We start from the raw sequence: 27,719 nt of genomic DNA on the forward strand, positions 1-27,719 counted from the left end.
CAAACAAACAAACAAAAAGACTATTAATGGAAACAAAATCAGAAGGAAAACAGGAGGAAAAAAAGTTTTAGAAAGAAAGAAAAAAAAAAGAAACAAAATAACAGAAGAGTTGTTATATCCCCAAAGTGTTTTTAGAAACAAACATGATACAAAAGAACAAAAACTAACACAGAAACCACAGGGCTCCAATATCAGACCTTTAAACACAGAAGACAAAACATTGATCATCAAAAGTCATGTTGTTCCAGGTCTTGATAATGTGAAGTCTTGCAATAGATGAATGATTTCCAAAGATGAGTCCTGTATGCTGCAGTGTCATGGCCACTTGCCTCTCAGTTCTCAGCCATGATCACACTTGATGCTTCAAAGCTCTGTCTTGTAATCAACGCGTGATTTTAATATCCTGAAATTCTATTGTTCTCACTTACAAAAGACATAAGAATCAAATTAATACTTTATTATCAAACACTATATACAACAGAGGTTGCTAATAATACAGAATTTAAAGAACATAGCTTTAAGATTTACTTGTCTTTCCTTCGCCATCCAAGTAAGTACAGTACAAAACAATATTCTAAACTAACACGAAATGTTACCTTGTCTATTAAAGGATACACAGTATCCACTAAACCCACTGATCCCTATTTTCCCTGCTTTGCATTGCAGTGGCCTTGGCAGCCAGGAGTGCAGGCCATGGGGGTACGCAAGCCACCCAGGCTGAGGGAGAATCAGTCCCTCAGGCCTGAGAAGGGGCAGGCAGAGTGGAGGGGAGCAGAAATCTCCTTGCAGTTGGTGCCAACATCTGCATTCAGAGCATCCAGAGATTTGCTTTGCAACACAAAACCCATTAGTACTTAATTCTATGACTGGGATTGCCTGATGCCATCAAGTACCGAACTGGCAGTGTCTTGTGGTCTCCTGGCCACTCGGGGCAGCACAGGGACCTGCCTTGCAGCTGCACCATTCGTGCTGTCCCTCACCTACCCATCAAGGCTCTGTGATAAACTGAAGGGCTGAACTGCACTTGAAGCAACACCACTGGAAAGTGGCTGCTGTGGATAAGTGTACATCTCAAATTCTGACATCATTTAGAGACAAAGGATGAAAAATGAAGTCACCACTTCCACATGATATTGGCACTGCTGGTACAACTGTCTGTAATTGTTATGAATCATTTAATAGGGTTACCTATCATGCAATATTATCAGTTAATAACCCATTTGTTAAGGTTCATTTTGATTAAGCTCATCTCATCCACAGCTCTTTAATTCCTACTTGAAGGAAGTATTAGCCTGTGTACCAAGCACACCCATGTTAAAGAGTGGAAAGTACCAGCTAGATTGTAATGGGATGCTGGCTGACTTCCCTCACTGTTTAGACTGTGTATCTTTTTTGTGTGCACTTCACACTAGAGGAAATTTCCTACATTCCTGCTGTAAGCACAGGCCCTGCAACAAGAACCTTGTTGTATGGTATCAGGCAAGCTCAGATTGTGGTTTAGCATGCATAAAACCTCCCTTTACATCTTAAATTGACTTCTCCTTTTCCTCCTTTATTGAATAGTGAGCTGCTTACAACTTTAGGAAAGCTTTTCATCATTAAAAAGAAAAAAAAAGAAAAAAAAAAAAAAGAAAAAAACAGCCAACCAAATACTGTCTGCTGTTGGTATCACTCAATTTTGTTATGCCAGAGATTTTCTTCAGAATTAATATAGAAAACCCATGTTTTGTTTGAATGCGCTCCATGTTTTGTTTTGCATTTAACAATTATCACAGTTTTTGTTTAGAAAAGTTTTGTTTCAGTCTTGGTTTGATATTTCCCTGATTATGTTTAGCAGTTTGAATTTCATGGCAGCCTAGACAAAAAATACCCCAAGGCTTGCACTTCCTGGCAAATGACTTTTTCAAGCTCTACCATAGCCAAGGCTCAGATTCCCTAAACAGGGTCACTCCCAATTCCATCAAACAAGACAGTCCCATTTCCTACTTGCATCAAGGCTTACCACTTTTCTCACATGTTTAAATAGGACAAGCATATACACTCACTCTCAGCATAAAGTATATCTAAATAATGTATTTTCTATTCTAGTGGATTTTTAAAAAAATATTTTGTTAAGTCTTTGGGAGCCCATCTAGTTTATCTCTGGCTGATAAACACGTTTCCTCTACTCTTCAAACTGTGCTGGAAGGGGAAAAGATAAAAAATCAACACTTGAATTCATATTCCACACTTTTCTTTCCCCTCACCAAACAATGCTACTAAACTGTCCTGGCTTCTTTTACTTGTGGTTTATTCCCATGACTGAGGAACTTGCAGGAGAGACAAATCAAGAGCACACTGGAGATCCTGTGTCCCAAACATGATTCCTCTGGCCACTGATGTCCTCTCATAGCATGTATTAACACCCAGAGCAGCATCCAAGGCTATCAGCTACTAAGTCAGCGCTGGGGAAGGTCACTTTATTCTCAAAAGTGCCTCTGCATTTCAAGAAAAAAATTGTAGCACCACGGTGATTTCTTTTAAAATAAAATAAGCCGGTGTGCATTATCCCCTTAAAACGAAATAACAGAGGCACTCACACCCCCAGTGAAGTTTCCTAAATCTGACCTTGCCTGCTGTGTGCTAACATTTCTAAATACTAACCCCTTTCTTTCACCAAAGACAGTGTTTCTACTTGTGAGCAAGAATTTTACCATCAAAGATGTTTCAGGACAGTCTGTAAGAAACAATGTCTTCCCCTTTCAGAAGCCTGTTCATTTAGAAACTCCTGGAGGAAATGGTGTTATATTATATCTGTTCTTAATACTTCCCCTCCAGTCCTGACATCGTGACACGATGCCTTGCATGATCATCTTACAGTGCTGAACGAGAAGGCATAAATATTGTATTGGAGAGAAAACTCTCCCAGGCTTTCACTCAGTTTCTTTATCCTTCACTGACTGCATCTGCCACTACTCTTCCTTGTCTACACACGGATGACACAGTGAACTAACAGAGGTGACTTCTTAAAGGAGAATGCAGAGGAAAATAAGAATCACTAGTGTCACTATTATAGTTTGGCATTTTCATTTGGAGTCCTTTTATTTGTATGGAGGGGTTAAGAAAGTCACAGGGTAGGTAGGGACGGGTGCTGAAGCTAGTTATCCCCTTCAAATTTTTGCTGAGTTCAGGCTAAAAGGGAGAAGAAAAGGGAAAAGGGAAAAATAACAATTTGACATCTGCAAAAACAATAAAGTCCCTTTCTTGGGATGAGCAGTTAGGTGGATCTTTGATGTTCCAAGACCCTGATATTTTCTGCGACAGGTTGCTGGAGCATACTGTGCTATAATATCAAAAGCATTGCCAGGAGGAACAATAGAGTTGCCAAAAGCCGGCTGGGTATCCTCGGTGTCTGTGCCGCATTCTCACCACGGGATGGCTCGGCTGACTCATGTACGGTATCATCTGTTCAAACAGAAAGCATACATTCCAATGAGATTTTGCATCCTTAATAAACTCGCACTGAGCCGACAACTGCAAGTAGATTTCAGTGCCTTTATGAAATAGGGCAATGAACCTTGTGCTGTCATTGACTTTCACAACCATGTAATACCTCATTATGTAGCCAACTTGGGGCCAAGTCCTGCATTTCTTACTAGCAAAACTCCCACTGAAGACCAAAGGAGCAGAAAGTTAAGTCTGACTGCAGCAGACTAAGGAATGAAAGATTCCTACTCTAAGAAAATACTGTAGCCCCAGCTTTGGATGGTTAATTAGACAGCAATGTCAATAGTGAGGCAGCTAAATAAAAACACCTGATTTTCCAAAGGGCTTGAGGAAGAGTTGCACGTGCTCAGAATTAACTTCAAAGTTAATCCCATTCCTGAGTTACAGATTTTGGCTCCTGAATTCAAAAGAATAGCCCATAAGTGCAAGCATGTATTCCACTTCTACACACCAAATTTCCACTGAAGTATACTGCATTTTGGAATATGCAGGGGATATGAGACTAGTCTCCCTTTCTCAAAACAGAATTCTGAAGGCTAAGACAGTCTCTGACTGTATACAATACAGGCACAATCCCAAAATCTCATAGGTAGCAGACTACTTTTTATGGTATACAAAATATAGATTTACATATGTACTGATAAAACTAATGAAAAAATAACTATCTGGGTTGTGAAAACATGCTTATGTATTGGCAGCAGAGGAGAATACAGTCAAAAATACTCCGCTGATTTTATTATACTCAATAAAGATCTGTTTATTTATTTATTTTTTAATTAAAAATCAGCCTTACAGCTACAATAAAAAATATAGGTAAATTCAAATTCAACTTAAGTGTTGTTATAGGTGTGGTATTTTTCTTTGCAAAATCCCCTATATCCACAGCTATCTAGTTTAAGTATTTTAAGAGCAATCTGTCTGAGGCTTGCCATAAAAAGTCTGCTCTGTGTTTGAATTTTCTTAGTACTAAATGAACAAAATGAGCTAAACCTTTTAAGGAAGTGTGAAGTGGCCTCAAAATGAATTCATAAGCTATTTTAGGGTGCCTAAGTTTCCAGGAAAATTAACAGTATCTCATAACTTAGTGTAAAAAGCTTCCCCATCTTAAGAGAGGTGTTGAAATACTTGTGATATATCTGTTTCAGAGCTCCCATCTCAACAAATTGCACTGCGAGGATTACAGTGGATGAGAGCTGTGTGATCCCAATTAAAGGCACTAAGGTACAGCACTAGGATCACCAGGCAGCACTGGTGTGGAGCCTCTCACGTTACTCAGCTTCAGTTAGATCAAAAGATCCCCTTCACACCCTTGACACCTCGCACAGAAGCAGGCAGAGCACTTAGCATTATTTGGGTTAACAGGCTCTTCGGCTCCAGTCCAGTTTCACTGGGAGATGCACAGTAAACTGGATTAGCAATGTCACATTTTGTTCAGCACTGATGCTGCAGTCGTGTCAGGTCTATCAGCACGTCCTCGGTGCTATTCAAAGCAAAAGTGTGAAAAGCAAGCACCGATCAGTTGTGAACATGTTCACATTTGCAAGAAAGGGACAATTAAAGGGCTGGAAAGGTCTATTTAAAACTGCTAGTTCTGGTGGTTGTCAGAACCAAGAGCTGTTCCGTATTTCACCTGTGAGTTATTTACACTATTGTGCTTCGGTGGCAATGCAATGAGAATACAGTACTTCACAAGAGCAACTTCCCCATTAAATCATACCCTAAGAAGGTATGGGGAAAAGATACCCCTGTCCTACCTGTCAGCTCTATCTCCTTTGATATACACAGAGTTGGCTCTGCCCAGTTTGGAAAAGTGTACTCACCACTGATGAACTAAAAGTACAGGAGAGAATGACATGAACTATCTTCTGCCTCTTGCATCATCAACAGAATTGCAAGTAAGTCTGAATTTGCAGACTGAATGTTAACAGTTTTGTGTTAATTACATGCATGAGTCAGGACTAAAGCACAATAGGGCAGAACTAGTGTAAAACAGCAATAAATCCTAATTCTCTGTGACTCTCAGCTCTCATGACTGGAACACTGAGTACTGCTAACAAATCTCAACGAAAAAGTCCTAAACTAAAAAGATTAATTCTTAAATTAAAAACATGGAGATCTTCTATGATGCCGTTTAAAAAAAAAAAAAAAAAAAAAAAGCTCTTCACAGGGGAATTCATTTAAGGGACTCCTTACAAGAAATCATCAGAGCTTTCTGTCAATGCAGTCCCAAGGTCTCTTTGCGCTCATATATTAGAGCACACATTTCATCTGCAGTTCTCAAAATCACTTTTCAAATATGATTTTCCTGAGACGTGCAGAGTTGTAAAATCTTTAATGCTTAGGCTTAAGGTTTGAGTTTGGTTTAAGCAATGAAGGCAAGTGACAAATATGACAAAATCATTAATAAAATCTGGAAGGTCACTGCTAAAGACTGGGAATGCTAGCGGTAATTAGAAAAAATTATTTTGACAACCATGAATTTTCCAGATCACATAGCTTTACATCATATGCTTCAGGTATAATTATTCCACAGCTGCAGTTTTTGTTTTAGGGACAGAAGGGGAGGACAGGAATAGGGACGATTACTTTAATAAATTCTGAAAGAAGAGTGATCTCTACAAATCAGCTTCCTGCAATTTCCTGAGCAAAACCAGTGAAATTACAAGGGTTCAAAAATCATTTTTTTTTTCAGAAGAGTGGTCACAGTAAGTAATCTGCTGAATGTGATCCTCCTGCCTCCTCATCCTCCTGTATACTGCAGGAGAAGATGGTGGCAGGCAGGGGAGAGCACACAAGCAGAAGATGAGTGCGAGAGGCAGGTAGGTAGGTAAGTACATGTTACAGATCACATACAAGATCCACTGGGGCAGCAGCACGCCTAACAACCTCATAACGGGAAAGCATGATAGCAGTTAGCAGATCTGGGAATGACTGATTATCTGATGGCAACTGGTCCAAATAATAATGCAAATAAACACTGATCTTGGGAGTGGCAACTTTTTGATACCTGAAGGGTTCAGAATGAAAACCTTCTCTTTAAGGGTATTATTTCCCCCGGTAACAAAAACAGCATTTCATCTCAGACTGCAGGATACTCTTTGTATGATTTGGGTTCTCTGTTTCACCTGCTGCTTTCTAACAATATGCTTTTGTGATGGTGCTAGCTACGTATAGCCATTCAATGGGAAGTGAGCAGCACTGCTGAAAATATACAGTGAGGTCACTACTATCAAGTGCTTATTACTCACACGATCTCTTTTGCAGTCCAGTACCAGGCAGAATACATTTCAATTAGCCCATGCACCAAATCAAAAAGTGTAAAAGAACACACTGAGTTTCTAGATTCACAGGTTACCTAGGGATGGGAAATGATCATCCTAACGCCTCCTGTAGAAGGTGAATATTGTTAATAAAAGTGCAAATGCATCTCTGCTATAAATGCACTCACCTTGCATACATATTTGGTTAGAGAACAACCCTGATTCTCAAAATCAAAATTTTTAGGTGAGTTCTGAAAACCCTCTCAAAGAAAAATATAAAATTATATTGTGCATTTATCGGTAGATCATTCAAACTGGATAACTTGTGGAAATCTTATTAATACTTCTGCCTAAATAATGGCTTTTAGTTAAAGAATCAGCAAATAACAAAGAAAAAAAAAAGTTGCTTCATACCAAAGGAACAGTCTCTTTCAAATAACATAAGAGAAAAGAAAAAAAAATCTTGGTAATCTGTTCTTCAGGGTATATACTAAATTTTACACAGGTGTAATGTTTATGGTATCATTTGTTTATTTAACTGTACCTTTTAATTATTGAGGTTTGAACGTAGCAATGTGTGAACAGCGTGTTACAAATAAAACAAACAGATAAATACTATTGCTAATACGTGCCCTACATACCCACCTAATTTTAATGTCATGAGACATCCCATTGAGGTGGATGGGATTACTCACACCCCTAGAGTTAAACATGCTCCTATCTGTCATAGACCTGAGTCATACAAACATACACATGCACTTCCCACATAGCCCCACACAACTTGATGGTGGAGGATAATACCACTTTTCCCTGGGTAGATAAGGGGCTTTATAAAAGAAAGTATTATTCTTATTTTTAAAGGTAGCACTTTGGGGAACAAATGAAAAAACGACAAACCAAACAAATAAAATAAAAAAGTAAAACCAAATCATATCAAACCAAACCAACCAAACAAAAAATCAACCAAAGATAAAAAAACAAAACAAAACAAAAAAAAAACATATCTTAAGTTTTCTCCAATAAGAAAAGGATAGAAATTCACATATATCAGTGTGTGTGTGTTAGTTTGCATATGTAAAAACAGTACTTTGTCTAATAAAATATACATATATGTATATTATTTTAAAGGACTAATTTCTTACTTAAACACTATCAGCTGTATGCTTGTGTCATGCACTAGCATTAAACAAGCAGCAGTTCTATTTCTTTGAAAGTCTTTTGACATCACAAAACACATGAAGTGTGCCATTGACCTTCTAAGACTTTGGTCCCAGTCAAAAACTAGAGTGGTCTGTAAACATGCTGGATGTTTGGCTTGGATGGACCAGCAAGTTCATGACACCAGTGAAATTTTATGCTGGCACACAGTATTTTATTAAACTGCATCAATGAAAAAGCAATGTTTTTCCTCCCCTGCATTAAGTAAGGAGACAAAAAATATACCACAAGTGATATTAGCACTGCTAGAAATGAGCAAAAGCAGAGCAATTATACCATGCAAAGCATGCAGAGAGGAAAAAAGTACTCAAGCACCAGAGGGATACACGCATTTTTAAAAAGAGATTCTCTAAGCATACTAACCTGCTGGTTCTAATGAATTTTCTACTTTGTCGTTAACATCGAAAACACGATCATGAACACCTATAGTTTTCATACAGCTGTCTATAACAAAAATAGAGATAACAGCCAAATATGTTAGTGAGACACCCTTAAACTCCCCACTTTGTTTTTTTTTTTCTCTCTTTTTCTATTGACTGTATATAATTAAGCATATTTATATTTTAAAGTCTGTGGCATGTATCCATATGCCAGTGTAGTCTTCCATTGGTACAACAGTTTAAGAAACAACAAGTTAGCAATTGCCATGTAATTAAAATAAAGCCTTATGAAAAATGATAAGGAAACATGATGAAAACCATAACACAAATGTTGCTGTACAGAACAGATAAACAAGATTAACAGTAAAAAAAAAAAAAAAAAAAAAAAAAGATTTACTGCTGTTAACTAGACCACATAGTAAAGCATGCGCTACAAAGCCACCCTTGAAACCTTAATCTAAAGAACTTACTTGCTGGTCGCACAAAGACTTTAAGCTTTAGACAGGATCTCCTTCCATTATCTGGGATCGCAGAAGCTGTAAATGAAGAATGAGAGAGAAGTGGAAGAGTAAGAGAGGGAAAATGTATATGATCCTTTGTCCTAAAATCAAATACCCTTTATCTTCCCTTCATCTGAAAGGTTGGACACATTTCAGCCTCTGCGTGTAAGGACTTCAAGTGTGCAAAGTAGCTTGATAATGCAAAAGCAGGGAAGGAACTGCAGATTTTACTCTAATCTCTTTTTTGATTATTTTTTTCATAGGAGACGTGAAGCACATGATATTCACAATGTTTCATTATCTCTTCTCACCTTTCCACATGCTTTTCTCAAGAGAGAGTTTAATAAGGTTTCTGCTGTAGTGCATGTGTCTACCTTGAAAAACTCTACTTTAGAATAATTAAGGTCATTTACAGGAAAGCTAGTCTTGAAATGTTAGGCCATAGGCTTCAGTGACCCATAAAGGAATGAAAAAAACTGACAAACTGACACTGAAGGTGACAATGCTAAAAATATAAATATGTACTTACCTCCATGAAAGTAAAAATACACCCCATTAAATACATGCACTACATTCTACCGCAAAATCAGCCTCTGTATTCTCCACTTTGTTGAGAAAATTCTTATTTGGCTTTAGTCAAAATATGATTCCCTATGTTACATAACAAACAACCAGCTTATTCCTTCTTTCTGCCCTCCCCCGTCATTTGCCATTCAAATTATTTATTTGGAAGAGCATTTACGGTATAAGGAGACAAAAAAGAGGAAACGATGTCTGGCACTATACAAAAGATCATACATATAAGTCTAGCATCAGCATGTACTTATTTCTGAAAAACAACTGCTGCTGTGAAAAATTCCTTTTGGGAATTATGCTTGCCTCAAAATACATGATCACAGGCAAACATACCAAGCTACCTGACTTGGGCATGCAAATATTCACTTGTGAAAAACCATCTGCATACTCATTTTTTTGCCCTTGTAAAAACCCTCAAATGCTGGAAATGCTGCCTGAAGCACCTAAAGTCATTTTTATTTCATTGCATAGCCTTCTCTATCATCCAAAAAGCTATGCACTAGGGCAGAACAAGTTGACTTTTGTAGAAAACTATTGGAAGCTGTCTGGATTTACAAAAGATGATTGGACTAGCAATCCAAAAATTAGTTTGTTCTGATTACCACTGTTTCATCCACATTTTGCCATTATGTTCCTGTTTGTGACAAATAGCTAAAAAGATTTACATACATATGTATGTTATAGATATATGAACACACAGTCTTTGTCTACATGCCAAGCTCACACTTGAAGAGCTCCTCAGCTAACTTGAAATTAATTCCAGTAGCCTTTGATGATGCATTTCCAAGGCAGGCATCAGCTTTTTCCTACAAGGAAGAACTAGCAAATTTAGTAGGAACACAAAAAAGAAGCAAAGTGAGAGTCAAATAGAGCTAAAGCTGTGGTTCTGCACCTGTTGGGAAGTACTTGAAAAATTGTTTCCCTCTTTTAATCACAAAACAAAAGCGTGTAGAAATGATGCTCCCCCCTTCACACTGACAAGCAGTTAAGAAGTGCTAACAGCTGGCTTTGCTGTAGGCTCTTACTAAATCAAAGTCAGAAAAACTCCCTCTACTGACATTTACAGTAACTGGTGTGTTATTCAGGGCACAATATTTGCACTCTGTGGTTATATTCAGGAAATTGTGTCCTTTCTGTGGCCTTCTCTGAGTATATGCAAACGGCTTTGCTCAGACTAAACAGGCAGTTGTGGATTTCTCAAAAGATAAGAATTCTATTATTACTGTATTGCTAACATAAAGGTGGAAAAGACATTTCCAACATTATCCCAAATAGAGAACACACAGTAGTTTTATCACCAACAGATTTTTTCCTGCTCAGAAATTATTTCAGAAGTATATCAGGATACACAATTATTCAAAGGCAAATTTTGACATTTACATGCTGCTGTTTATGTCCACAAAACAAGCATGTTTGGGCTCATTGGTGTTTATTAGAACAACCTGTTAGCATTAGCACTGACTAACTAAGATAGCTAGGATCAAATAATATTCCATCTGGAAAATCAGAAAATGAATGTTCTGTACATATAAAGTTTATATGTGCATATAATATTTGCGCACTCTTAAGAGCAAACAACAGCTAGTGATTAGCGATGTCCTTTGGGAGAAAATTTCAAAATCTGCCCTCTGCTTAAATCTTCTTCTGTCACCATTCCTTACATAGGGTTGCATATAATGTGCTGTATCAGGAGCTGCAGTCCTTTTGCAACCGTAACAGTTACATTTAATTCATCATCCTTGAAACTGACACAGTTTTAGTGATAAGTATGAAAAAGTGCATTTTTCTTCTCCAAGGAAATTATGTACCCTCCATGCCTGCAGTAGAACTAGGAAGACTCCTTTTTAACCACAGTGTTTTACTCCTTCAGAGGGAATAATAATAATTAAGAAAAAAGAATCAAGTGACATTTTGTTCTGCTCTCACATGTGTCTCAATGACTAAGAACAAGGTGACAAAGTGATACACTGCAACCTTTTTGGCCTTCCTGAGAAATTAAGAGCTGTTTGTCAAGCTGGGTGGCTGCAATCTATTTTTATTTCCTCCCTTCTTCTCTTTTTCAACTTAAAACAAAAACATTGACAATTTGTAGTATTTCCCGTATGTCCAGATGTATCACTCACAGGGCAGAGTCAGGTTGGCTAATGTCATCCATCCTGCTCTCTCATACATTATTGCAGTTTGTCAGTATTGTTCTGTTCTTTTCTATTCCCTGTCTTCTTTATTCTGCAATATTTTCACCACTATATTATGAAAACCCTGACTCTTGGATTATGATGTCAACAACTAGGAATTATTTTTCCTTTTTCAGCAACAAGCTCAGGATCTTTTATGGCTAAATTTTAGGCACATCATACTTGTTGTCCACTAAGGAAAGCCAGGGGTGTTCATTAAATTTGTTTTTTTCTTAAGTTAATACCTTGAAGCTTTAACTCAAGTGAAGTCTGAAGTCCTATTCGCCCACATGAAAGTAGCTTTAATGACAAACTTTTGCTAAAGAGCACAAAACTCCCAATCAGGGTGACCTACCAGCCAATGTTTTGAGTAAGAACTACAAAGGAACACCAAATGACCAAAACAAAACAAAGGACAGGATAAGCTGCACATATTAGCATATTACTAAGAATAGATGCTAAATACCTTTTTTTTTTTCTGGAGCAGAAGTAATGTTGTGGCTAGGATTTAACAAAACCTGATACCTAAATGAAAAATTCTGGGATCAGTTCAAACTAGGCATTTCCTACCAAACTGACTTCGACTCATGTCTTGACTTGAGGACCTAAGGTTAGGAAACAGTGCTGTTTTCAAGGTGTTTTACTTTCCAAGAAAGGTGGGTTTCCAATGCAAAGAGGTCTGGCGGATTCCCCAAGAGTCCTGCATGTTTGCAAGAGAGCAACATTGCTGAACTCTGGAAAGGAGAAAAAGAACTGCTCTCTGCCAGCTGGGGTCTCTTAAATTTCCCTTCCCAGCTAAACTTATTGCTGCTGTTGCTATATTCCACTGGCATTAGCTATACTATAAGAAAAGATGTCCTTTCTTGGCCTGTACAAAGAGAAATTTCATTCTCCTGTCTGCACAAAACCACGTTAGCCTCTAAGGCTTTGGTATAAGGCTTTTTTATTTGCCCCCTTTAAAGGTGATATTAGCTATAAAATAGAGGCCAGTTCTCAGAGCAGGAAGTCTCTGATGCTAATGGAAACTGTCCCATGCAACATTTTCCATTTGAAAAGCTGAAATTCCCAAGGAAAAAAAAAGCAATTGAAACTTAGCTGCACAACAAAAAGAATCCTTTGAAAGAAGATTCCTTATAAGGAACAGAAGAGGTTATATCCTCTTTTTTCCACGAATTATATTAGAATAGAAAAGGTCTGGCTGGTTTAGTTTGTGTCACAAAGAATGACAAAGAAACACAGAACAGGAAATCTGCAGTGTCGCTAGTTCCTACGATTTCATTATAATTCCTATGATATTTCATTCTACCTACCTTGCCCCTACCAGCAACTTCAAGAGAATCTCCTTGGTCTGTATTTTGAAGATCACATTTTATACTTCACAATTACTCAAAGTCTTGAGATTATGGGCAAACACGCATTAAAATCTCTCTGAAATTACCAGATATATTAAAACACCTTAATAATCATAAAAAATAACTTCTTCACTCTCTTTTCCAAAAAAAAAAAAAAAAGGGAAATTCCATAATTTAAAAGAAATTTAAGTCATAATCTCTGCATTCTTCAGGTGAAAATTCTGTATCCATCAGATGAACTAGAAAAAAACCAAACATACAATGAACTACTGCTCATAGGACTAGAGCCAAGCTGGATCCAAAAATGGCACTAAAGTAGATTAGAATAGAGAATTTCTTTTCTGTGAACCACTTCTGGCTACCATTTTTATACCCTGTAAGGAAAGTGAGTGAAGAAAATGATTTTTTCCTCATCTAGAGCCAAACCATAAATATTTCAGTATTTGCTAGCTATATTTAAATATGGAAATTATATATATATATCCATCTCCTTTCAGCCCACTCCAAAGCAGGTTTCTGCTAGAAAACACATGGTATACTATTAATATATTAGATACAAATAACAGGTATGTCCTTTCTCAGCCTGATAAGGATTAGCAGAGTTATTCAATAACTACTGGAGAGCCAGTCAGAGAACAAAAAGTGACATACACAGAAAACAGTGGTGTTTTTTTCTGACAACAGATTTTCAGTTAAATTACTATGTCAAACTGCAAAAATCTCTTTAAAGGAGTCATCCAGATATGGCTCAATCAAGCTAAAAAGTGGGCTAACTAAAAAGTAAATGTAAAAAAAGAGAAGGTATGAAAATTTCAATAGTAATATGGTTATCGGTACCTGCTAGTCATGTGACAAAAGCCACAAATAAGTATTTTCTTTCCTGAGACATGCAGTAGTTTGGCTGGCACCTATTTGAGGCTCAGTTTCTAACTGAAGAGAAAGTTATTTGGATGTCGCATATAAAAAATGTCTCAACCATCCATCCTATTTACTGATACTCACATGTAATCAACGTTTTTCTCTGCTTGTCTCCTCATTCATTTTTAGCTTTCTAATTATAACATTGCACCTTTTACTGAAATGTAAGTCCTGATATAAAAAATTAATTCATGAATGCAATTCAAATCCTCATTTAGCATTACAAATATACTTAATATTCAAGCCACAATCCGCTATGGGCCCTATTAGACAGCAAAACTGGAACCATTCAGTGTACAAATAATGCTTCATTTGTCCAAGTCACTCAGATGGCACCTTCATTTTAGAACAGGGGGTACACTGGCAAAGGAATATAATTTCTCTTACTATTTTGTTTTTCATGTTTCAATTACCAGTTCACTTGGAATATTCTTTGAAGGATTATAAACCACTGTCTGTGAAAAAACGTGGAGATAAGCCTGTTCATTTCTTTCTATATTTTTGAGAGCTGTGATTTCTCTCAGTTGCCCTTTAAGTGAATGTTTTCTTCTGTTCTCTCTTCAGATGGCAAATAAACAGGGTTTCCTTGTAGAGAAGATCCAAGAGATCTCACCAAGATCTCTCCAGTTCCTTGCAGATGGACTACTACCCGCATCCTCTGTGTGCTATTCAAATTCCTGGCACTGATAAGTGCTTCCAAACCACAAGCACCGAACAGGAGTATTGGTCCAGGCTGGGAAGCCAACAGAGTATTAATTCGAACTTCTCCCCAGCACACGAAATCGAAATGCCAGGTTGCCTGCAACTGGACCAAACACTCAACACTGAGAGCCCTGTCAGAAGGACTGCACTTGGAACTTTTGTAATCACCTGGGGAAACACCACAAAGAGAAAACCCACAGAGCAACCCCATACACAGGACACTGTCTTTGTGAAGCAGGAACTCATGTTTACTCAGGCCTTCCACTCGTTTTGTGCTGTAGGCTACAGACAGTCTCCTCAGGAGAAAACATTTACAGCTGTGACTTGCCTCCAGCCCCTTTCAGGCACAATACCACTCCCATTAGTCAAATCCAATATTAAGGTAACCTTATATAATCTGCAAATCATAATTCCACCAACTAGAAGTGTTTTGGCATTCAATATCCTGTGTCAGCTACGGAGCTTTAGAAAGTTTTATTTTTAAAAAACAGAGCAGATGACTGTTCTTGTAAGGAACTGAGTATGTGTGAGAGCATTAAAAATGCAGTTTTCCATTATGTTTGCCACAGGCAATATTTCTCAATTTGTGCAAGTGAAAAGAAAAAGTAGCCTATTAGTTGTTAGAAGAGCTGAGCCTTTCCCCTGTAGGTTTTCGTGTGATTTACCATACAACACAAATGTATGCAAATTAGCCAGGTAAATGCAGAATTAGTTATTAATATTCTTCTCACAGTGTAGATTGAAAAAAAAAGTTACAAATTTGCATAAACGGTGCAACTGAAAAAGTCAGCTAGAATTTAATGAATCAATAAAAATCTCCTTTGTGTGCATATATAAGATAAGATCCATACCTAAGGACAGTGAAGGGGTCTTTAAACTTATTATTTAAAGGAGAGGCTACCTGAAAGGATTTACAGATTACTTTCTCCATGTGAGTGTTAAAATCTAAAATTAAAAACAGATAAATAGTGGTCCTATGGAAATCCCTGCCTTCACCAACCCTTGAGTTTAACTTCAGAAAACGGTCTTTGCCTGTCTGTTCTTTCATTCCCAATACTAACAAGAGTTTTGTTCTGACTGTATAAACACAACTTCAGCCTGGGCAAATTTAAATATTGAACTTCCATGGCTTACTCATTCTTCAGACCTAGCGATCAAACACATTTCCTGAGTAAATTGTGACTAAATTTGTTTGTGCCTTTACTATTGCCAACAATCTTGTCTACCACCTCTCTGTATTTAGTCATCACTAGGATGAGGTTGCAAAGAAAAATTACAGAGCATGTTAAATACTCAGAAATCTCAAGCTACCAGACAGAGAGAGAATCTCACCTGGAAACGAACCTGATCTAGTATTGCCAACAACCCTTGAAAACTAAAAAAAATCACCTACTGAGGAAAATAAGTAAGTAAGTAAATAAATAAACAGATGCAAGGTCACAGCTAATACTGCCTATGGCTTAATATATGCAAAAGTACTATAGATATTAGTCTTTACAAATTAAGTTTTGAAATATTACAAGTTTTGAAGGATTACAAGGATACGTAATACAAATGCACATTTTGCTTTATTCCTGAATGCTCAAGTACATCTGTATGAAGTGAAGCTAAAAGCAATCACGTAGTGTTTCTGTGTATCCGTGTATGCATACACAGAGGGATATTCTGCACTTTACGTAAAATATATATCACAGAGTACACAGCAATGGAGAAAAAGACCTGTTAAAAGCTGTTTGCACAACAAACATAATGAAATATTACCTTTGTTTTCTCACATAGTATAATTAATTTGTCCTATCTTTGCACTAGTGCAAAAATGGTGGATTATTATGGCTTATGTCATAAGCAACTATATCTTTCAGATACCCGAAAAATAACCAGATAAATGACTTGTCATACAAATGCTATTTTAGTGAGTTGTCAGAAGAAAGTAATACATAGTCAGTGTTTCTGCATTAGCACTTAATGCTGAATCAACTGTCCCACTGCAACTGGTTGGCCAAGAAGAATGTAAGCTTTTCTTGCAGTTCATAATCCACTGCAATTTATATGTAGGCTACACAGACTGAAAGTAGATTTCATATCAAAGACATAAAAAAGAAACCTATTCCAGCATTAAGAGAGGTATAAACCACGGATTTCCAGTTTAACTAAGCCAGTATTAATATTTTAATATAAATTGGCCCATTTGACCAGTATTTCCTCTTTTAGTGGACATAACTTGGTCTAGCCCTTTATGTGCCTCAAGAAGGACCCTTAGATGCTCTAGATGTAATGACAAGGCATCCCTGTCGCTGGCCTGGCTGGTGTACTGGAGCCAGACATTTTTAGTGCAAAACTTCAAAACACCCCAAAGCTCAGCCCTTCATGGTACTGGGTACCTCCAGAGGTGAGCAGAAGCTCAGATGAGGCAGACAACACCACTTTGGATCCGGTCCAAAGTCATGCTATATTATCTGTCCTCCCAGGTTGCCAAGTCCAGATGAGTTCAGGAAAATGCAAAATCACCTCAATGCAGTGCAGCCTGTATCCTTTAAACCTTCAGAAGAAAAACAAAGCAGACATTTCAATTTCAGCTAGAAAAAAAAAGAAAAAAAAACACACGTCTGAGCTGTTCCTCTGAACCAAACCCTGAAAAAACACAAGACCCTAGCTCAGTTGTACTTTGCAAAGACTTTTTTTTTTTTTCCCTCATGAAAGTGGGAGCAGTTACATTTGTTTATGAAGTGGGGCAAAGCTGTCATCTAACTGCAGCCTGAGCTTCCCAGAGAACCTGTCTCGCCACTGCGGTGTTTCTTCTCATTAAAAAACAAACAAATCTCAGCTGGAGATAAATGAAAGGCACATCCTATTTTGAATGGACTTTTAGTTGCACATAGCTTCTGTGAAATATAAGGAGGTATAGATGAAGAATAGATCATATAGTTAGTTACTCCCACATTAAATATTTTCAGGTCTTTCTCTCATATAAGAAAAATTCCCTTTTATAAATGCAAACTCTATTACATACCATAAAATAAGGGCTAAAATTTCCACACTAGCACAATATAAATGACTGATGTCATACTTTTCTATTGCAACAAACCAACACTATTATTAACTAGAATGAAATAAAAACTTAAGATCTCATTACTGTTTTCAATGGCATTAACAAAAACAAATACAGTTATTGTACAACATTAAGACTGTATTAGAGTAAATTGCTAATAAAACAAGTTAATACTATCAAATAGAGCACTTAGAGAAAAATATATCCTCCTCATACTTTTCATAAGCACTTTTGCACTTTGATTTTCCCTTGGTATCACTAGAAATAAAATGTTTTTCTTCAAGCAGGCTATCCATTTTGCTAATTTCCATCTCTAAGAACTAGACATGAGTAAATCCTTTGAAGAGACATTATAGTCTTGTTAGTAATGACCTTCTCTTTTTGATCTTTAAAGCAACATGTTCACTCACATGGAATTTGTGGGTATTGTATCATGTTACTAAACCTCATACACTTTAATGGACTTCATATTACCCCTGTCTAGCTTTACCACTGCTGACACTGTAATTAAAGCTGAGAGGAGCATTCCATTCTACTCCATTTTCGTGGGCTTGTCACTTTCTTAAAAAAAATTAGAAACCTTCTAGCTTCCCATGCTGTGCTTGTAAATTCTGTCAGTTCATAAAAATAAAGAAATAATTACAGATGTTGTATTGCGCTAGGAGTATGACAAGTACATGGACATGAGAAGTTAATTCTGCTGACTCACCTAACCAAAGCAACAAAATTCTATGTTTATTAGGAGGGTTTTCTTGTGGAGGGAGAGGCACAGGGAGATGTAAAGGCAGGAAGACATCTGCAAGAAGCTGCTTTAGGCTCAAGAGAAATATGGAAAAAAACATAGACTGTGGGCTGTATTTTATTGTTATTTAAAATGAAGGCAAACAGTGAGAATAATGCAGGTTTGAACGTGTTTGAACGTACATGCCTGTCCGAAAGTATGCAAATACACTACTTAGCAAGAATACCATTGCTCAACGTATTTCTGAAGGTCCTTTCCCATTGCCAAAAGTCTAACATCAGCTTAGCACAGCTTTTACAAAAAATGCCTTTATGCACACAGTTAGGTTTTACACAGACAAATCCAAATTTGAGCTGGATGAAAAACAGGCATGAAGCAGAAAAGGTGAAATTTGTAAAATACATAATAATCCACTGCAACTCAAGCCTGTTTCTGGCAAATAAAGATTCTCAGGGCAGAGATCTTCTGTTCCATTACACCTACTGTGACAGGGTCCCAGGTTTTGACTTAGTAGAGTACATATAAAATAACAGATGCCAGCACTATATTAATAACAGTACATCTTTATCAGGTGAATTCCCAGTTTGTTCAAGTCCTGCAGAGGGACTATTAAACCTTCAATCACTCTGCCATATGTGCCAGAAATTTTTCTCCCAGTCTTTAGAAAGATTTCCTTAGCCCTTCAACTCGTCACCTTCACCATGAAAAATTCTGGAATGCATTAAACTGAAGTTTTCTCTTTAACTGAAATTTGGCCAGTCTGTCAGGCTATGACAGTTATATTTGAGCTTCTAGCTTTCTGCTTCTTTCTTTCACCTATCTAGTTTGTGTTCATTGCCACAGGCCACACTCATATTTTTAAATCCATATTTAAAAAACGCCAACCTACGTAAGCGTTGCTGCAGCCTCATCAAGGAGAGCTGCTGCCTCATCAGGAAGTTGACATGTCTCACCTATGCCAGAAGAGGACTGTAGACTGTCATAACTATGACTGTGGGAAAGTTTGAAACACCCACGGGACAGCTAATCTTTCATTTCTCTGCCACAAATTATTTCCTTCTGTGCTATTTTTTTTTAATTAATGTATACCACAGGATGTTTAGCCCTATTCCCAGTGATCATTCCCAGCTGAACTCAAAATTAGATATATATGTGTACATTCTTCCATAACTGGGACTCAAAAGCCCAGGCGGTTTGGAAACCAGTTCCTGAATGCAGTGAGGACCTCATCAGACTCTTGAGCCATACAGGTACCTCCTTGAGATTTTCCTTTCCCAAATGCTGTAACAAGTGCTCTCTCAGAACACAAGTGTTTCTCCATCACTCTTCCAGAAAAGCCCCCATTTGACACCAATAATTTTCCCAGGAATACTTTCATCTCTATTTTTCACTCAATACTTTCTGATCACAGCAAGCACCTCCCCACCGCAAGCTTGCTCCTCTGTTCTGTGCCTGTTAACCAGCCATGAACTTGCATATCAAGTTGTGAGCAGCTTCTAATCATGCCTCCCATGTGTATCTAAGATCATACATACAGAAAAGTATGGGATAACACAAGACCACCTACTTTACGCCTCCTTGCTGACACATATTTCACTTCAAAAGAGATAGACAAAACCTCCATCTAATTAATGTCTCTCAGCCACACAGTACCCATCACTGCTCCATTTAAATGCCTCTAACCTAATGTTGAGTCTCCACACCTCTGCTGGGAAATACCTCAAGCTTGGTCATACCAGAGCTATCCTATCAGTGAAGCATACAACCTCCATCCCGCTTTCGGTAACCAGGAGGATCTGCTTACATTTGTATCCCAGTCCATGGCTAATCCATATCAGAAACATCTGCACTGCGTCTAGTTCTGGTACCTGTGCAGAGCTGCATGCCACTGTGCATCAGATGCATACTTCCCTCATGTTCAAAAGCAGGTTCAGTGTACTGAGTTTCTCTACAGAAGCCTGCATACAGTCCCAGTTACCTTAGCTAGGAAAAGAGCCACTGAAAATGCATATATTTGCTCCTTGAGTTAGTGTAGCAAAACATGCAGAGTTCAAACGAACTCCCAGCCAAACTTAGGAAAACGACAACAAAAAAAGTCTGAGACCAAATACCTCACTCCAGGGTGTGGGGAAGCACCAAATCTTCAGAGTGTGTGTCCTTCCGTCCATCCCCAGTCTCTGAGCTGCCTCAGGCACCATCCTCCCAGAGCAGGAGGCACACCACAGGGTCCTGCACACCCCTGCAGGATTTCCAGCCAGGACAACACAAAACCTGCATCCATTCTGTGCTTCCTGGCTGAGGCTGTGCAGCCAGAGCCAGTGACACAGAAGGATCCTTCCTGTTCCATGTTCCTAGTTAATTTTTAAGATCACCTTACAACTTCCAGTTCACTTTCTAGGGGTCACTGGTTAATCTGTTCTTCAGCCAAGAAGGAGCATTTATGGTACACTCCTGCATTTTTCTGTTCTCCCTGTATGAAATATCCTGCAGGGACATTTTTTTTTATTTTTTTTCTTGGATCAAGCTGGATATTTTTTTGAAAGCCCACAAGGTGCGTAACCAAAGCTGGCACTGGAGCATCCTAATTATGAAACCCAGCAAGGAACTTTAGCACACATTTTGTGGACTTCAGGTTTCCCATTCACAGACCTGTCTTGCTAGGAAAGATGGGATCATGAAAAAAAATCAGGAAACAGAACTCAGACTGGCTGTAAATGATTTTTCACTTCCACCTTTTAATAACAAGATAAAATAAATAAATAAATATAAATTGACCCTCTATTTGTAACATGTCACTCCATTATTGTTTGAGACAACATCCCGAACTTCTCAGGAGGAGGACTAACACGGGGGGCAGGGGAGGGAGATCAAGGTTTACGTTTTTTTTTTTAATTTATTCAGAAAAACATGCATCTTGAAACGAAGCTGCAGACAAATAGCAGGTCTGAAGCACTATCGGTGCTGACTGCTTTCTGCTGAGCTGAAGTGACCATTTTCAGATCCTTTCAATCTGTGGTGAAAAGATCATTACCATGCTACTCCCGGGAAGTCAGTCCTCCTGCAAGTGAGCTCCTTTGTTATGAATATGGAACAGATGGAACCAAATCTATCTGCTCTGTAGGAACAAAAACACTTACAACCTAGCTCTCTCTATTAAAGACTCTACTTAGCTCCTTTATACCACTGGCTTTCTGTGCACTGCTGTGAGGTTTTGACTTTATAGAAAAAGGCACTTCATAAAAGCAATAGTTCTTACTCTTAAACCAAAAGAGGCCTAAGAACTGCAGAAGACGAATGCAGAGTTTAACCCGCATGGCTCCTTGGAGATATGCAAATATTCAATTACTTTTTTTTTTTTTTTTAAAGCTAGAGAAAGGATTATTTTGGAGGAGGAGGAGGAAAAATAGCCATATGTTGCAAAGACTGTGCATCAATGGCAGTGAAGCACATAGATGATAATACGCTGCTCACTCTAATAAAGGTTGAAGCTGACTATGTTATTGCAAGAAGGAACATAGATTTGTTTTCTAATTATGTCTGCATGGATCAAGATGACACTCCTGTAAAAAGTCTATATCAGTCTTTCAAAAATTGACTTTTGGCAGGAGACAAAACGAAAAAAAAATGAAATTCGGTCCTCCCCAGGAATACAAAGAAGATGTAATGCATCAATTTATTCACAAATAGTGCATCTTGCAGGGCCTATTTCCTAGGACTTTAACACAAGCTGCATCAATATTACACCAATTAACTTTGCAAATTGAAAATATGCATAAACTGTAGTTGAAACCAATAGATGTACTTATTGACTCTGCTCATTTGCAGCAGAGAGAAGCAGGAGCGTGTAGAGTATCTGTCACATCTCTTACTATCAGAGTAATAGTGAATGTTTATTTCTAGCCACGCATGCACACATATACACAGACATTGTTTATATCAACTTCTCACAAAAACCCATAAAGCAGAAGTCATCGGCCTCCTTTACTTACTATTTAATATGTTAATACATTTACCGTCTGGCTGCCTTTTCAGAAGTAATTGAAAAAAGGGGTTCTGTGGCAGGATGCTTTGATTCTGACTAAATCAAGTCTTCAGGCAAACGTCCCCCTGCCAGCAAAGGCACAGCTTGCCTGAAGTCGTAACCTTTGCTGGCGGAAGGAAACTGGCCTTGAAACAGATCATGAAGCAGATGTTTTATGCCAAATCAGAGTCTAGGGATACACAGGCTACTGCAAATAAAACTCTTCTCCTGTCTGTTCAATCATTTCAATTCCCTGCAGCATGAAATATGAACTTCCCAACAAATGGCCGGTGCACTGTGCAGCACAGCAGGGAGAACAAGTGCCACAGCTGCACCAAGGGCTGGAAAGCTCCTTCATTAGGTCTGCCTTTCAGCCCAAGCCTGAGCAGTGACATGTGGGAGCCACCGCCAACGAAAGGTGATGGTGTTTGTAAAGACAAGTCTCCACCAGCTCGAATTACAGAAATTCTGTGCATTTGCCTGGGAGAAAAGGAGGTTCATAGGGCTGTACCCACAGGTCACGTTCATTAGCAGCTCATAATGAAGATAGCTTTTTAATGATTTTTCTTTAAAATTTTCCCACCTCAGACGTGACTGCTGATAAAGAACCAAACCACGAGTTCACAGAAAAATGTAAAATGAAATAAAACAAAATAAAACAAAACAAAACCCTGTCAGTCAGCTTAATGCGAGGGGTCTGCTGCACAACGTATGACAAAAGCCTGACAGGAAAGCCCACCGTTGAGCACCTTGGTACCAAGGGAGGGCAGCCCTCAGGCTCTGCTCCCACCACCTCTGAGGGCATGGCATGACTCTGGTGGCACCTGACCAGAGGCTAAGACAACCCATTGCTCCAGCTGCCCCTGTTTTTCATCTCCCCATCTAAGCTGCTTCCATCCGATTAAAGCATTACATGTCTATAGAGACACACACTTGCTCTTGAGACATAGCTGTTTAAAACATCAGTTAAATGTAAAAGAAACCTGGTACTTTCAAGTCAGTTTCCATCGACATCAACATTACAATCACTCTTTTATGTGTTTCTAAGCTAACAGTTGCACTTTGTGTTAAAAGGAAGGAACAGCTAACAATAGCAGACAATCTTAGCTTGTGATTATGGGTGAGCAGAAATGGGGCTCGAGTTCACAAGAATTGTGTATTTGCATTTAAAAAAAAAGAAAGGAAAAAAAAAAGGTAAAACACAAACATATCACTCAGAAGAACTTACTGACAGGATTTCAAGATGTTTACAATGCGAAACAGAGATCACATACTCAGAAGAACTCAGTGCTTCATGTGCAAAGCATTTTAGAAATCCGGCCAACTATTTGGATACCTAAGTGACAGCTAAGTACTTCTAAAATTATGACTCTAATTGGGAATGCCAAGCACTTCTGACATATGGCCTGTAATACTCAACCTGTTTATTTTACCTCCTTTTGGACTGGGATCAATGCAGAATAGGATTGAAGAAGCGTATGTGCAATTTTCATACAGTAACTTATGCATATTGTATTTACCCTGTTTTTAAGTGTTTCTTTTTTCATTTTTGAAAATGCGTATGGTCAGGTACATTTCAGGTCAGTCCCTTAAAGCATAAATAATGATTCCACTCAAACAGTAGGTTTTTTTTGTTTTGTTTTTCAGGAGTCCAGTTAAAGTGACTCAGATAAATCATTTTTAGCACTCAATGTACATAGTCTCAATTTACATTTCAAATCTGAAACAAAACTATCAGTGGGTTATTTATGTCTGTAAATTACAAACAAAACTGTTTCGGTATGAAATGGCACAGGAAAATAAGTTACTTTTACAATCTTTTTTCATTTCTCAGAGAAAGCTACCATTTCAGGGTCTTCCTTCTTCAGCCTAATGTACAGTTACTGAAGAACTAGGGCAATTTCATGGGACTTTCTGTTAGCTGTTTTATTTGTGCATGGTTTTCAATGCTGAATTCTTCATGGAATGCACGTGTTTGTAATTTCACCTCGTGTTTATAAGGGTGCAGTACAGATTAGCACACAGATATTTGCACTTGGAATACCATATGCTGTTCACAAGCACTTCATAGAATGGCGTGCCTCCTTGTGAAAATCCAGCCATATTTGCACAGGTACCAAAAACATAATTTTAATTCACATTTCTAAAGCACAGTAGTCCTCATCCTCAGAGTTGATACAATTTCCAAAGTTTTCTCCTCCTTTTCTGCCTGCCATGTAAGTCTGAGATCAAATTCCCCAGAACCTTATTTTTATTTTTCACTCAAGATATTCTTTAGCTTACCAAAATGAGAGAGTTCTGGGCAGAAATATCTCTTCTCAGATAGGCTATGATATTAAAAATATTCTCCCCAGATAGCCATTTATAAGGCCTTTTCCCAAACTAACTCTTGATGTACATCCATTAGACCCGTGTAAAACACAGAAGAAATTCAGTAATTTGGATAGAAACAATGAGTATTTTTTTCTGATGAAATGCAGCAGCTGGTGTGGCTGGGCAGAGAGCAGTTCAAGGGTCTGTGAGTGCACAGGATCCTTAGATCACCCCTTACCGCAAATGTCGTCCATTCCACAGAATTACGTGCCAGGTAACTACAAGGCTACTGGAAAGGGCATTATCCTCCCTCCATTAAGGAGCCAGCAGTAATATGGAACATTATATAATTTGGGAAAGTCCAGTAAAAATGAACACTTTATATTTTGCATTCAAATAATTTTGGTTGCAAACCTAAATGCTTCTTTTCTAAAAAGCTCACATATTTCCTCATGGAAATATGTTGGAGAACATTTGTAGAGAATGCTGGAGCACATTTGTAGAGAATAGCTCTTTCCGCCATTTTCTTCAATAGCAAAGATTTCAGTGGGAATGTGTCTCCTCTAATGCACATCCATTTACCAGGAAGAAGCGGAAGGGAACTATGCACAGCAGGGAAGGAAAGCTAAAGGGACAATAGTTGCATGTCTATCCTGAGCAGCATGGCAAGTAGTCTCATCTCTCAGCTAAGACTGAATTTATCTTCAACTTCATTCTCATTTTGTAAAGAGTCAGTGACGTGTAGTGCTGCTACCGTGGTTATGCTGTACCGAGGACAAGAAAGAACAATTGGGCAGCTCAGCCCATGGAGGAGAGTGATAATCTACTAAGAGAACAATGAAATGCTCAGGAGGTACTTATACTACAAACATTTGATTTTTTCAGTTGAGTCAAAATTATTTATGTTTTTAATTTGACAAAATTAGCTTTTTTTTTTTTATAACCACAACAGCTAAAGCCTTTAATGCAAATAAATTATTTTTAATCGAAAGTTTAAACAGTATGTGACTTTTTCACATTACTGTTATATATAATCTATATATGTATGCATATATAAGACCATACAATCTGTATACACATATTTGCTAAAAATTTATGAAAAATACAAGAAGAGAGGTCAGTAAGTGGAGAAGTAAGCACTGCTGCAAACATTTTGGTTTTCTTGAAAGAACAGTACTTCTAAACAAACAGGTGGCCCTAGGAAAAGAAAATTAGCAACAGATCCTTCGCTGAATAGATTCACTGCAAGTTTCACAAATGCTTATAGCAAGCCATGGATCCGATCAAGTCTTCAGACCCTGCTGAATACATCAGTTGCCCCATACTAATTTTTTGGGGAAGGAGGGAACAAATTAAGCTCTGTGTCACAGGAGTTCCAAAACTTCAGTGAGACAGAATCACCCCTGCTGAAATCAGTTTTAAGTTTGATGTTCAACAGAATCCTTCTTTATTACTGATTGAGTATTAGATATAGTAAGTTTCTCAGGAGAATAAAACTACCTCTACTGATTTTATCATGCCCTTTTCTTGTGAAATATTTCACTGAAAATAATTGGAAGCTAATGATGCTTCAGAGGACTCTCTATGCAAGTGAAAAAATAATAGGAAGAAATGTTATGTTTGAGACTACACTTTTTTTTTTTTCCACAGGATCCTTAGACATCCAATGGGAACTGTCAGAGCCACCAATCAATTAATTTTCTAATCTCTCTGTAATGAGCTTTTTTCTCCTTCAACCCTTGTTTGTCTCCTTTGTAGCAAACTTGTGTTTTGATTTACTTCATTTTCTAACATCTTAAAACGCAAAAGTGGAAGAAAAAGGGGAACTAGCCATAACAGAATAAAATATAGCATGTCTGTTCTTTAATTCGTTGGAACATGATAAGCTCAAAAAGTAGTATGCTAGGAAATGGATTTTGTCTGTACTGAACATGTGAAAGTGTGAAGGTCATACTGGCAGTTTGCCCTGCATTGCTTTTAAACTCTCCAATATTCATTTTGACCTCTTCCTTATCGTTCTAGTCATTTCTTCACACCCTGCACTGAGTTCATGGACAGCCCCCACCATATTCCCACAGTATAAGAGGACTACTTGCAGATGCACAGAATATTAAATGGTCACTTAAGACTGTTTTTTCCAGGAGATCTAAACAGGGCACATGAAGCCATCTTGAGGAAATTAAAGGCATGGTGGTGTGGGGAAGAAAAGAAGAAAGAACGAATACAAAATGAAATAAAAAGTATTAGAATGGTGGTACTCTCAATTATCTTATTGGATATTTGAACTTGCCCAAAGATTATGAAACGTGGGTCTGGTTAGGATTTTAATCTCATTCAGCTTTGTTGATTAACCTGTTTCTACTCTTAAAATGAATTACACCATCTTGTGTCTCTACTGTATAATTTTATCAAGTAGGTGACAAATCATGCTGGCAGTGACAGTCTGCGCTGAAGTGGAATGTATAGTAAAATACGTTTTTCCTCAAATGAATTGTTGAAACCGTTAATCTTTATCTAAATGCCCATAATAACTGTTTTGTTCTGCATGGCAGTTGGGAGAAAAAAATGTCTTCCAGAGAGCACTTTGGCAGCCAATCTGCTTGTTAATAAAACCTGGAGAAACATTTGTGATTAATATAAATTACTAATTCCACTTTTAATGCCTAAACGTGACAGTGACTAATTTACACAGTTTCGCTTGAGCTGCCACTGAGTATTTCAAGTGGGACTGTGAACAGAATGCTGTTGGACTGGTGTATGTTTCTCAACACAGCTACCACAGGTGCAGCGCTGCAGATGAGGAACCCTATCTCTGGCAATCATTTCTAACCATGCTGGCTGATAGTTCTGCTTGGGCTGGGGGAAAAGGGTCAGGAGTGAAAGCTACCTAACACCTTCTCATTATAAATTGGAAGTGGCACAATTTGTACAGATATGGGAGCTGGCTGCAGTAAACTGCATGGCTACGAGGCAGCTGTTGCTTCTGCTACCTAGTTGTCAGCAATTTTTTAATGGTGCAACAGGAGAT

At 38.0% G+C, this 27,719-nt stretch overlaps 1 protein-coding gene across 4 annotated transcripts in view; it reads right to left on the bottom strand.

Annotated features, from left to right (window-relative positions):
• Positions 1 to 442: 442 nt before the first annotated feature.
• The window catches only part of EFNA5 (ephrin A5), a 210,862-nt gene continuing 183,585 nt past the window's right edge, over positions 443 to 27,719 (bottom strand). For 3 of the 4 annotated variants that reach the window (XM_040541429.1, XM_040541430.1, XM_040541428.1), the window contains 3 exons: positions 8,815 to 8,880; positions 8,328 to 8,408; positions 443 to 3,444 (listed from right to left, as the gene is read on the bottom strand). In XM_040541429.1, the coding sequence (XP_040397363.1) occupies positions 3,323 to 3,444; positions 8,328 to 8,408; positions 8,815 to 8,880 (269 nt within the window). In that variant the 3' untranslated portion in view covers positions 443 to 3,322. The remainder of the gene's footprint in view (positions 3,445 to 8,327; positions 8,409 to 8,814; positions 8,881 to 27,719) is intronic. The other variant, XM_040541431.1, reaches the window with a different exon arrangement.

Source organism: Cygnus olor, chromosome Z (assembly GCF_009769625.2).
Source record: "Cygnus olor isolate bCygOlo1 chromosome Z, bCygOlo1.pri.v2, whole genome shotgun sequence".
Taxonomy (NCBI): domain Eukaryota; kingdom Metazoa; phylum Chordata; class Aves; order Anseriformes; family Anatidae; genus Cygnus; species Cygnus olor.